The sequence below is a fragment of the Castanea sativa genome, chromosome 6 (genome assembly GCF_040712315.1).
Source record: "Castanea sativa cultivar Marrone di Chiusa Pesio chromosome 6, ASM4071231v1".
In the NCBI taxonomy this organism is placed as follows: domain Eukaryota; kingdom Viridiplantae; phylum Streptophyta; class Magnoliopsida; order Fagales; family Fagaceae; genus Castanea; species Castanea sativa.
The window spans coordinates 41,058,630-41,072,134 of NC_134018.1; the positions used below are offsets into that span (position 1 = coordinate 41,058,630).

The window sequence follows — 13,505 nt, forward strand, 5'->3', positions numbered from 1 at the left end:
TTTGAGTGCTTTAAAATAAATATGATCATTCTTATTAGAGAATAGAGAGGACAATAAATTTATTTAATTGTAAAGGAATTTATACCGTGGTATGTTGAGCAACTTATAAATTTCAAGATGAGCTTTGCATGTCAATAGAAAAAAGCTTTCATGTGCATAGGTGAATTATTTAAAAGTTTAAGAAAATCACAATTATAGCAACCTCGTAATTTTTATTTAACTTAAACTTGTTTACCCATTTTAAGAAGCCAATTAGTGAATCATTGGCTGAAATTGTGAAAGACATGAAATTAAAATGATATTTAGTTATTAAATAAAACTAGGAACCTCAAAATTTAGGGAAATCCATGTATTCAAGTATGCAAACCATCTTATAAATTTGTTTCTCATATTCTTTATTTCATGGTCTTCACAATTATATGAAACTTACATTTTTTATGTAAGGAAATTTTTTTTAGTTATATCGTGTATAAATAAGTTGCATTGTATGATTTTAAAACCTATTATCATCACTTGTTAGAACAATCTAAAAGATGTTGTTGGTACCCGTTTTTGACAAAGAGCCCAACAGCAAAAAAGCCCATTAGTGAAGAAAGATGAAAGATGAAAAGAATGGAAGAAACATGATGAAAGCAAATGGGCTATGAAAGCCCAAGAAAAGAGGTAAAAAGACCCAACAAGCCAACGTGGCAGAAATATCAGCTAGCAGGCCCATGGGCACAACAAAAAGTAAAAGTAAAGTAAACAGACTATGAAAGCCTAAAGAAAGAGGTAAAAAAATCCAATTGGCCAACGTGGCAAGAATAGCAGCTAGCAGGCCCATTGGCACAACAAGAGGTAAAAGTAAGGTAAAAAGGTTATGAAAGCCCAATAAAAGAGGTAAAAAAACTAATAGGCCAACGTGGCAGGATTAGCAACCAGCAAGCCCATAGGTACAATAGAAGGTAAAATGTAAAGTAAATGGGCTATGAAAGTATAATAAGTGAGGTAAACACCCCATGGGCTAACATGGCAGGAAATAATAGCTAGCAGGCCCATGAACACAAAAGAAGAGAAAAAGGGGCTAGTGGCCCAAAGGAAATAAGAAAAGAGGACAAAAGCCCAATGAGTTGGTTAGGCAAAAACTTATTTCAAGCCAATATGCAAGCCCATGAGGGAATAAGAAGAAATAAAACAATCCTAGAAGCCCATGCCCTTCGCTTCATGGAAGATAAGGGAACAAACGCAACCAATACAAGAGAGTGGAACGAGCACACAAGGGTTGGAACACCACTCACTTGTACCCAACCAATACAGGAGAGGTGGGCCTATAGTCAAAGGATTTAGAGGGTGTAGTTTGGCAATGGGGGGAAAATAGTCTATTTTGGGTTTCCAACTGTAACTTCTTTTGGGGAAAATGCCTTCTTGGGATGAAATTTTGCCCAAAAGAGGTTGTAAATTGTTGAACCATTTGATACATGCCATAAAGGTAGGTAAAGAGAGATATAAGTCCTTATCCATTCAGGTAAAGAGGGAGAGGCTTATAGTAAGAAAAAAACAAACTGAGATTTTGTCATGGGATGATCAGTGGAAGAAAGAGAATGCATTGGGCTTGCACAGTGGTGGTAAAGGCCGGTCAACCAATGCGTTGATGGGCACTCCTGAGGGGATGCCCATAATAAACCAAAAACAGTTGGTGAAGCCCTAGGGGTAAAAGGGAGAAATTTCATGAAATTAGCCTACTATAAAGAGGGGCTGCAGCCATAAATGAAAGGGGAGGAGGGTGAGATAATAGCAAGAAAAGACTAAGAAAAAAAGAAAGACTAAGAAAAAGAAAGAAAGAAGAGGGAAAACATAGTAGGAAAAGACATGCATCAATAGACCATCTTTTCCCTCTTTCTTGACAAACCTGCTCTCTAGAATCTCACAAGTTGTAACGAACTAGCCATTTAGGCACTCTCTCCAAAATGCACAACTTTGATGGCGAAAACCTATGACAAGGTTGTTCAAGTTGGGGTTTGGGTTCCTTCTTGGTTCATTTTCTACTGAAAGATCTGACCCATGATATTGATCGTGAATACACGTAATCTCATTTGCTAGAGATTGCAATTGCTATTTTGCCATGAAATCTTTTATTTATTATTACTGTATTAGTCATTCTCTTGTAGCATCTTTTATTTAATTTGCTTCTATCGTGGCATGATGGCATCCTTTATTATATTTGCTATATCAGTTATTTGCTATATTGGTTGTTTCTGCCGTGGTATCTTTCATATTTGTTGTAGCAGTTGTTTCTGTAGTGGCAGTAATTTTGCCTTACATTTGTTGCCTTTGTTGCGACACGTAGTCTGCTGTAGCGCTCTTTGCTTCATCTGCATATTGAGAACGCTTGACCTACGCACAAACAGGCTTGTAGCATGGTCCTGCTAAGGTATTATGCTAGCCGCAACTCTTCGATCCACAACCCAACAGGCTTGAGCATAGCAGAACGGGCCCTGACCCATTAACACAAAAATGGCCTTTGTAGACACTGCATTTTATACCCTTTATGACTTGAGCCCCCCTTTCCCTAATGATATTAAAATTCTAAAGCTCAAGGTTGGTTTAGGGCCCAATCAAATTGAAATTGACTTGAGGAAATTTTTTTAGGGAAAATGTAACTCTTTTCATGAATAAAATAAGCTATTTTTGGAAAATAAAGACCACAGAAACCCTAGACGCATACACTCGTATGCGCACACATGCTCAAGCTCTGTGTATGCATGCTTCATGTATGCGTATGCATCCACGAGCATGCGTACGCATGTTAGGGTCTCAAAAACTATGAAAGGTAAGTTTTATGCATTAAAGTTTGGGGTTTCGAACAAATCCCACATCATCTGGGAGCCATTCCAAACCCCCATTTTAAAACTATTAAAAGTCATACATGATACATTTTCAAAACATATAGAAAACCCTAAGAGAAAACGTAAGATTTACTAGAAATAGCAAATCAAAAAGGGAGTTTTTCACAAAATATTCTCAAGTCAATATTTTTGTGATTGAGGCTTTTTCTGGCTTTGATCTTGGAGTTTTGAGATTACTAATCACTTCTTGGTTTGATTGTGAATAGATTTAACTAAGGGGAATGGTCAAAATCAAGCTAAGGAGCCTTGTGTTTTGAGGTATATGTTCTAAGTCCTTTTCCTTTCTTTCCTTGCTTTAATCTTTTTGTTTCTTTAGTTTTTCTTGTTTGTTTATGTTTATAACATGTTTGTTTAGTTTAGGTTTTCTTTGTTTTAAGCATGTTAGGTTGTTAGATTTAGAGTTTCTATTTGATGAGTTCTTGTATTCTGGGTTAGGGTTAGGGCGTTTATGTGTACGCATGCTTTTGGCATGCGCATGCATACTCGAAGTATGCGTATGCATATAGCTGGACTGCGCACACAAGCCTATGTATGCGCACGAATACTTATGCCCAAAAATCCTAATCCAACCCTTTTTGCTTTTGTTTCTTTATTTGGTTTACATAGTATGCTTCCTTATTTTCATGCCTATAAGCCTCTTCCTTCCTTCCATGTTTGTTTATTGTTTGTCCTTCACATGTTAGATTAGGGTTTCTTTTATTCTCTTTGATTGATATGCCATGAACATGCATATGATATGACCATGCATTGATGCATAGGCGCTGTGGTGCAATAAGGTAAGTAAGGTAAGCCATGCATTCATATGAACATGCATTTATTTGGAACATGCTTTCAATGATAAGTGTGAACATGCTTGGTTGAATGATGAGTTCTTGATGTCTAGATGCCTATAACCCATGTTTGATTGCTGCCATATTTATGTTCTACCTTGACCATGATATGATGCCATATGTGATGAGATGTGTGATAGGAGCATGCTGGGGTTTGAGATGTGATGAATTACATGATAGATGTATGTTGGGGTGTTGGGATAAAAATGTGTTAGAGTAATATTTTATATGTAATTGGCTAATCCTTTGTCAAAACGCACTTTACTTGTAAATTAAGTAGATTTAAGTTGGGTTTGATACATATCAATTGGTTGTGTTAAAGACATGAAGATTGATCCAAGAAACAAGTGAAGAAAAGCTATTTTACTGAAGCTCAATAGATAGCTCGACAGAAGGCATCTATCGAGATTTACTAGGCAGCTCGACACTAGCTCAGTCTATTGAGCTTTACGAATTCAGAATTTCTAGATCTGAATTTTTGCCCATGTTGACATATTTGTTTAGGGTTTCTTTTTTCACAACCCTAAACATATATAAGGTTTAATTTAAGAGCTGTCACACATGGATAGAGAGACCCAGAGCTTAATTTTCTCTATGAGAAGCTACTGCATTTGTACGCTATAGGGTTTTGTAACCAAGTGCTCCTAATCTTCATTGTTGATGAAGTGAAGAACTTTGTAGCCAACAACAACCATTCAAGTTGCTGGAGTTAGTCACGTACTGGGATCCGTGCGAAGGGTTAGTCATAGATTGGAGATTTGTGCATTAAAGGAAATAAGACTACTATAGGATCAAGTCCAATTAGGTATTGGAGCAAGGGTTTAATTATGGGTTGGTATTTCGGGATAAGTCAAGGTTGTGATAAGATTCCTTATATTTGTAATCACTTGATTATTGATTAATGGATTCTTAGGAGTGGTGACCTTAAAATCACTCGATGAGGTTTTTGCATTGCGAGAGGTTTTCCCCATTTGTCAACAAATCATCATGTCAATTTAATTTTCGTTGTATTTAGTTTAATTAGTGATTTGTTGGTGCCTCCATGATTTGAATGCAATTTAACCTAATTAATCAACTTGGATAATTGAATTAATTGACTGCAGTTAAGCTATCTTAACCCAACAAAATGCCATGTTGATTACTAGATGTATGCTAGTGTGTGTATGAGTTTAGAATAACAATATTGAATATGTCTGTGATGAGATTAAGATGTAAGACACAGTGAGTGGAAGCCGACTCATGGATCGGGTGGGGTTGGGTGCCTAATACTTTCCCATCACCATACCTAAACTCTGGACACGTGCTCTGGTAATAAGATCAGTTCTTACATGAAGGGCACTACATATATGGTTCCTAGACGTAATCTAGGTGGCGACTCCATTTTCTTCTCCGCCACGATCCATTTAGCCAAGACATACTCCCCTGTTGCGCCCATAGCCCCCTATGGACGTTACTAAACTTTTATGCCTACTTACTATTTACTGATATTAAGCAAAGTAAATTATCAAGTGGTTAGTTGTTTATTTGGATTTGATTTTTTTTTTTGCTATGATTGAAATCTTTGTGACATAAGTGTCCATCTTTATCTCTTAATTGGCCTGCGGACGCTGACATTATTGTTTGAAACCTTGCAGAGTTTCATTTGATTGGTCATGTTTGTCTATATTTTATTAAAATAAAACTAAAGTAATATGAATGATATTAGCTACTACAAAATTTCATCAAGATAGAAATTCTTTGTCCACCATATAAAGTATGTTGCTCAAATTTGAAGATATTAGCCATTGAGTTTGTAGTATGGTGAATTCTATAGGGGAAAAAAGATATGCAAAGGGCTATAGGGTTATAGGCAACCAAATAGAAATAAAATCATAAAAATTTAGTTTGGAACAATATTTTACATTCTATTTTATGATTGCATGTCACTTTTGCATTTCTAATTGTTCCATTAAAGATAAGTAAATTTATTTTAGATGAAATGCATGTCTTGTAGAGCTTGTATCATATGATCGAAATGATGCATATTTTGAACGTAATCATTAGTGTTACTTTGAGTATTATCCAACATATTTTTCCTTCAAAAAAATTATGCCTTGTTATGAGTTGTGTTAAACAACAAAACATGAGAATTTATGACCTGACCTCATTATGGGCTCTTCTAGTGTCACGGGCATATTTGTGTCCTGAGATTTAAATAAAATGCTTATATATTTCCTTGCGGTAAGAAAAAAAAAAAATACTAACTGTAAGGGCTTAAAAACAACCTCGATGACTAGTTTTTGGGCCCCCTGCAGTTTATTTGTAGAGATGAATGTGCGGGCCAAAACTTTGGGCTGAATGTGCGGGCCAAAACTTTGGGCTTCAAAAAAATACACTTTGGATCAAGAACAAAGAAAGGACAAATCACCTTTATTCTGCTGAGAAAAAGAAGTGTCCAGTAGGATAAAGATTCTTGTTTATGCCTCCTCGGGCTAACCGAGAAATGATTTCATACAAGAGTTACAACTTCAAGACCATATTTCTTTTCTCTCTCATTTTGTTTATCCCCCCTCATGGGATGGGGTTCTTTCTCTTTTTATAGCCTTCTGATTTACATCTCAGCTTTCCACTTGGAGGATTGTTAATCTTTCCTTGGATACTTGTCCCATCACTGCTTTGCTAGTGGTGGTAGAGTAGAAAACAGGTTGTGAGAGCACTGTTCAGGGGTCATTTTATCATTAATGTGGCAAACTGAGTTGTTACAGAGCATTTAATGCAGAAATGATGGTTGCTTTATTTGGAAGTTTCTTGTCTATATGTCACCATGGTCCTCTTTTGCTTCCAATCTTGTAACTCTTGTGGACTCCTTCTGGCCTTTCCACGGGGCAACAATTGCTTAACCTCCTCAGTCGGACTGTAACCCTCGGTTCTTCCAATTTGTCATATACTTCGATTGTCCAAACGGGCTGGGCCTTGTTTGATAACCAATTGGGCCTAATTACTCCTCGGTTGGTCTTGGCAAGGGTGCCCTCTCTTCGTCCCCCACACTAACAAATAGATATTAGTTAACATTTCAATCTACAACCTTCATATGAAACATAATTTTCATTTTTTTGAATCATATTTATGGGGAAGCAATTTTTGTGCAACTATAGAATGCCTTTAAAACTTGCTACAAAATCATATATCCATATCTATATATGTTTTGAAATTGAATCATAAAAACTCAAACAATCTATAATACAATATTGTCACAAATAACTGAATAGAAGAGCATAACACAAAATATTTCAAGGGAAACTTTCAAACTTAAAATAAAATTGTGTAATGCAACAAATATATACTGATTAAAAATAAAACAATAACAATTTTTTTTCCAGTTGATCATTTGTTTTGCAAATTCATAAATTATTTCAATAATTTCTTTTATACCTACATCTAAATTTGGTCCAACATGTCCAAAAATTGCTCAATACACTTTGATATATTATGCTTTCCATATCTATAGGCTTGGCGCAACCTCATATTATCAAACTAATCGAAGAATTGATACTGAACTTAATATCATAAATCTTTAGATTTCTTATCCCTTTATTCAAAAAAAAAAAAAAAAAATCCTCAATTAGACTTCAAATTCAAATTATATTATTTCAAAACAATAAATTGAATAATTCACTAAAAAACTAAAATACTAATATAAGTTGAAAGGGGGAGGGAGGAGGGGGGGGGGTGGGGAACATAACGAAAGATAATACCACAAATCATTAAATTAAATAATTAAAAATATTAATATTAATTTTTATCAACTATATATTTAATAATTTTGGATTTAGAATAGGTACTCTCAAACTAAACTTGTCTTTTTTCCATTTTTAAGTAAGTGCACTAAAATGGACCAAAATGGACCATATTTGATTAAAATGGACCAAATTAACAGAATTGAACCATAATGGACTAAAATAGGCTAAACAAATTGAAGCGGACTAAATGAACCGAAGAGGAACAAATGGACTAAATTGGACCAAATAATTGGCCACATCACTAATTTTTTTTTTTTTTTTTTTGATTTGTTCCTTTAGCCGATTGGCTTTAGATATATTTTGCCATTCACATATACTCTGCCTTTACACATATTACTTAAATTTTGAAAGAACTCTTTCCACACTTTTTTTTTTTCATCACCACTCTTGCTTCAATTTATTACTCTTAATTTTTTTAAAAACTATCAAAAAATTAGAGGAACAAATCAATTAAAAAAAAAATAGTGATTTGGCCAATAATGTGACTTAGAGCATTCTCATAAAAAATGCTAAATATTTTAGCATTTAGCATTTCAAAATCCTACTTTATTAATTTTAACATACAACTTTACAATTCACCAAACATCAAACATTTTATTTTATTTTTTACAATTTTATTTAAATAATATTATTTTTATTTTACCAGTGTGACTCTCTCTTTCCACCCCTTTCTTCACATTCACAGTCCAAGCAACTCCAGTCATAGCCAAACCCACGGCTAGCCACTGCCAGCCACCACCACCATAAAAAAAAAAAAAAACCACTAGCCGGCAGCCACCACAATCCCTAACCACCAAAATCACAAACCCAAACCCACAACCTCATCACCACCCAAACCCACATCCTCATACCACCATCAACCAGAAAAACAAAAACAAAAACAACCCAGAGACCCACGACTGCCATAACTAGTACCGCCTCAACCACATCAACCACGCCTCAGCCACAACAACCACACCTTAGTCACGGTCACACCCCCAACCACCACAATCACAACAAACTGCAACCCACCACATCCAAAACAATTAATCACCTACGCGAGCTTAGATTGTTCTGGAATAATCTCTTCTTGATCGAATCGAGTAAACCCAAAACGGTGCGTTTAACCTTGTCGTCTCTGGGATCCATATAGGGCTTATTGTTGGAGCACTATTTTCTAATCAAAGCAACAAGCTCTTCGATGTCGTCGTTCAAATTGAACCACAAAACCCACCACCCACTGACCCCAATCTCAACCCCAACCAAAACCCACCACCACCCACCCACCTCGTTCTCAACCTTAACCAAAACCCACCACCCTGATCTCAACCCCATCAAAACCATCGCTGAGCACCACCAATACCCACCAAATCATGACCACAATTGCCAACCCCAAACCCTTGAAGCTTAACGGAGAGCAGATGAGTGAGGGAAAGTGAGAAAGTGAGGGAGAACCAGAGATGAGGCAGAGGCGTAGGCGTGGGAGAATGAGAGAGCCAGAAAAAAATGAAGGAAAACAAGAGGAGATAAGCGCGAAAGGAATGAAGAAAAACAAAGATAGGCGCGTGTTTTATTAAACAAATATTTTTTCTGTTACAATCTTGCTACAGTGGGCTGCTAGAGATAGCAGTCCACTGTAGTTGAATTGCAAAAATAATAAGATTTAAGAGCATTGATAGAGTGCGTTTTTTAACTTTTATAGTATTTGATATGTTAAAATTTATAGCATTTAGTATTCTTAATGAGAATGCTCTTAACAGGGGTATAACAATGCTAAGCACTACATTTTGACTTTTGGATATTCTATAAATATAGAATTATAGATAGAAGAGAATTAGGAAGCCTAGTTTTGGGATTTTGAGACTTTGGTCAGGCAGGTGAGATTCGTACCGTTCTGTGATGCACCTTATAGTGGGGAAAAGGTGGCAATAGATGACCCTCAAATGGTGCTGAGGTATAAGAATTTTCTTCTATCAAAAGTAAAGTAGCCTTACAATCATAGTCATAGATAATGCTTAACAGCTTCTTTTACCTCTTTCCATTTTTCCCATTTCCACTTTAAACAGGGAAAGACTTTCTTTCAGATGGTAGACAAATATCACTCTGCATCACCATCTCCCTTTTTCGTCTCATCAAGTTGAATAGTAAAGTATAGTATTATGGGGAAATTTTGGGTTGAAGTCTGCCTGATATCAGCTAGGGGTCTCCGGCGTTCTTCTTCACTGTGGAAGCTACAATGGTTTGCTGTTGGGTGGATTGATCCTAATAATAAATATTGCACCAAGATCGATGCTTCCGGCAATGCAAATCCCGTCTGGAAAACCAAATTTGCTGTCTTGGTCGATGACTCACAGTCACAGGCACAGCCCACCTTGCACGTTGAAGTTTACAGTAGAGAGCCCATTTTCCTTAGAGAAAGGCTTCAGGGCACTGCAAGCGTCGTCTTGAAAGAATTTTTGGCTAAGCAAGCCAAGAATAATATTAATCATGATGAGGGTTCAACTTCAAGGTCAGTACCTGTAGAGCAAGAAGAAGTAGGGAGCTATCAATTGCGGAAAAAGAATTCCAGCAAACCTCAAGGATTTGTTGATATTTCAATTCGTATTTCTGAGGAAAGGGAAGAGCCAAGTTCAAGTTCATATATAGGTAAGGTATATTCATTAATCATTATATATATAAAAATAAATATAATGGATTTAATTGAATTTTTAGTATCTCATGGTTGATTTCAAATATCAATATTCTTTTGGGTAGGTAATGAGGAAGGATTTATGCTCACAGATCACAACGACAATATCACCTTGGCTACTGAAGATAGACCGAAACCAGCTATAGTTCTATCCCATCGACCAGGAAATCATTTACAGACAAATTTCCCATACACACATCCAGATCCAATGCCATTTCCTCCAAACTATTCCAATCCATCTGTATCTGTAGGTGGACCAAGCTATCCACCACCAGCAGTTGGACCAAGCTACCGACCACCTAGAACTCCTCCACCGCCTCCCCCACCCTCTAATGTTGGTTACATACCCACTTTTCTCCCTAGAACTGATCAGTCTTACATAAATATGCCACCATCTGGTCGTGGTCGTGGTGGGGGACCTGGTTTTGGAATGGGCCTAGGTGCAGGAGCACTGGCAGCAGGTGCCGTGATCTTTGGCGATGACTTTATGTCAGGGTTTGATGTTCCTGGAGGAGGATTCCAAGATGCTAGTCTCATTATATCAACCGATCCTCCGTTCTGACAAGCAGAAACTTCTGTAATATGTTTAAAACTTCTGTAATATATCAAATGCAGTGATTTAATTCTTCTGTTCTGTATTGTTAAACTACCTTATTTATTGGTGAAAGGTTTCGCCCAATAACAGAGAATGATTGTATATGTTTTGGTTCATTAGCCTGTGAAAACACATCTCAGAACACATGAAACATCTCGCTCCCTGTCATATTCTATTTAAATATTGCACCCTGGAAAAAACTACAATAGACACTAATTGCATGAGTCAGATTTATTAGTGTAAGTGTATAACAACCCTTGAATATCCAACTTATCTTGTACATCGAAGTAATGTTATGAGCATCTTTTAATTGCTTGGCTGAGCCATGTTTCCGTATCCTAATGGGTGATATTATTGGGTTTGGAACAGTAAATTTTACATATGACTAATTTTAAGTCTTGCATTTCGAACTCACTAATCTGCATTTTGAAAGAAAAATTCCAAAGTATATGAGACATATTTCATGTTACAGATTTCAGACATTGCTTCTCTGGTTCACTAAAATCTCTTTGCACAAACTTTTCAACAACTGAAACAAACTCTTCCACTTTGTCTTCATGGGGCAAATGCCCACAATGCTTAATTACTTCGAGGTGGGAACCAGAGCATGAAGTGCAGGTGGATTCTAGGTGTCCCTAGTCCTCATGAAGGAATGATTAACAATCCATTATTGGATATTTAATGTTTAATATTTTTGGTTTCGTAATCCTTGTATTTAATTATATAACCAGTTTTTTCCTTTTTCTTTTGTTATTCTTCCTACTCTTTTAATATAAAGCAATGCTTGCTTGGTATGAGCCAATTGATGGTCAATACTGAATTGGTTTTTATATGTGGATGTTGGTACTCTGCCTTTCCCTTGATTAATGTTATGAACCCTAGTTTGAGTTGTTTTATAAATCTAACATTTAGAAATCTACCTCTTCTTCTTCTAGAGAATGCTTCAAATGTGGAATTATGAAGGATTCCTTCAATAATTTTCTATTGAAAATGGTATATAGAGCTTACTTTTGTAGTTGTACAGTAATATGTCCCTATATTCTATACGTTTTTTTTTTTTTTTTTTTTTTTTTTTTAAAATAAAAAATGTAGGTATGGTCTTGCTAATCAATGACTTTGTCATTTCAGATTATACTTTTTCCTTATGTTCTGTCAAGATAGTACCTTTGTGATTGGAATTATAACTTATTTGGTCATATAAATATCATATATCGCCATGCAGTGAGTTTGTAAAATTAAAGATTGAGAGTTAAAATACAAGCCACTCACTCTCTATTTAACAAATTAAAACTCACATATTTATTTATCAAACCCAACTAATCTCTCATGACAGTGCCTTTTAGTTACAATTTATTTATCATTTTAATATTAAAATACACCAACACTGAACAAAATAGAATAAAAAGAGAGTTAAATCATAAATGTAGGATGGATAATTGAGCAATGTGGTAAACTACTTTGTTTACTATCAAGCTCAAGTGAGATTCTAAATGTAACATAGATAGTATTTATATTGATTGATTAATTAAAGATGGGTTTTGCCCGAGGCAACACAACAGTAACACAAAAGTAGGCTTCAAATTTAGTTTTTACGGAAAACAAAAACACATCTTTAAGTTACTGAATTAGCTGCTAGCATTTGTAAACCCCCACCCAAAAAAAAGAAGAAAAGAAAAAGATAATTTCCTACTGCAAGACCTCTCCCACTTCATCACAGCCCAATGTGGAATTTTAGCAGAACATACCAAAACTCGAACTGTGTAATTTCCATCCCCCACATACACATACTTTACCTAATCACAAACCCAACAGCTTCCCTGTTTCAAGAACAGAATGAACAAAACAGTCAGCGTTTAAGTAGCTTTTAGAATAAACAAAGCTCAGATCTCAGACACAGTAACAAACCCAGAAGAATGTTTTGAACCAAAGAAGATGGTCATATACCATATAATAATAATCTAATGACCGACTCTATTCACCATGAAATTAACATCACATCACATCATACTCATTTACAATTGCTACAACATCATTGCAAGCTTTGGGCCCTTAACAGAGGCAGGGCTCAATATGTGGTTGGAGGGTGCACCATGGTCCCCTCAAACTTTATATACATCCATATATATATATATATATATATATATATTTTTTTTTTTAATTTATATTTGGTCATAATTTTTTTTAAAAGTTTTTAGACAAACCCCCAAGTATTCAAATACTTCTTATGGCCCATAAGATAAACCAGGATTGCGGATAGAAGCCAATACCAGAAAGCCTTTTGAAGCTCCTCATTCTTGGGATCCAGTTCTAATGCCTCATTAAACGAATATGCAGATTTCACAAAATCTTACAACATCGTAAAATGACACTCATCATCAGATCATGAAATATCAATTTTGAGTAGGATAAACTTGGAATTAACAAAAAAGAAAATATGCACATACTTTTAATAACTTGTATGCTACACCTTCCCTGTAGTATGCCTTTGGCCGGTTCGGCCTTAATGCAATACAAGCCTCAGCATCAGATAAAGCACGACTTCCTTCATTCAAGCAAGTCCAACACAAACTTTGGTTCAATAACACAGTAGCATCAGAGGGTCTGCGTTTATTGTCTACAATTTTCCAAGAGATCAATTGGAAATCTATTACTTTATTGTTTCCCTTTAAATTAAGTACAGATCTCTGCTCCCCTCTGTATACCAACAAATCGCACCAAGATAATCCTTTCTCTTAAAAGCATCTTCTT

The 13,505-nt window shown here is 35.7% G+C and overlaps 1 protein-coding gene across 2 annotated transcripts; it reads left to right on the forward strand.

Moving 5' to 3' along the window:
- The first annotated feature begins 9,404 nt into the window (after nucleotides 1–9,404).
- On the forward strand, nucleotides 9,405–11,362 carry LOC142638806 (uncharacterized). 2 transcript variants are annotated; one of them, XM_075812870.1, is made up of 3 exons: nucleotides 9,405–10,119; nucleotides 10,228–10,739; nucleotides 11,230–11,362. In XM_075812870.1, the coding sequence occupies exons 1-2, from the start codon at nucleotides 9,633–9,635 to the stop codon at nucleotides 10,722–10,724; spliced, it is 984 nt and encodes a 327-aa protein (XP_075668985.1). In that variant the 5' UTR covers nucleotides 9,405–9,632; the 3' UTR covers nucleotides 10,725–10,739; nucleotides 11,230–11,362. The 2 variants fall into 2 exon arrangements, with proteins under 2 accessions (XP_075668985.1, XP_075668984.1); XM_075812869.1 differs by lacking the exon at nucleotides 11,230–11,362 and having other exon boundaries at nucleotides 9,407–10,119; nucleotides 10,228–10,873.
- Nucleotides 11,363–13,505: the final 2,143 nt, after the last annotated feature.

What these genes read in the sequence shown, in the direction of transcription:
- LOC142638806 (XM_075812870.1), top strand. Translation starts at nt 9,633, where the DNA reads ATGGGGAAATTTTGGGTTGAAGTCTGCCTGATATCAGCTAGGGGTCTC. An exon ending in AAGTTCAAGTTCATATATAG is followed by an intron (nt 10,120 to 10,227) that starts GTAAGGTATATT and finishes TCTTTTGGGTAG; the next exon opens with GTAATGAGGAAGGATTTATG.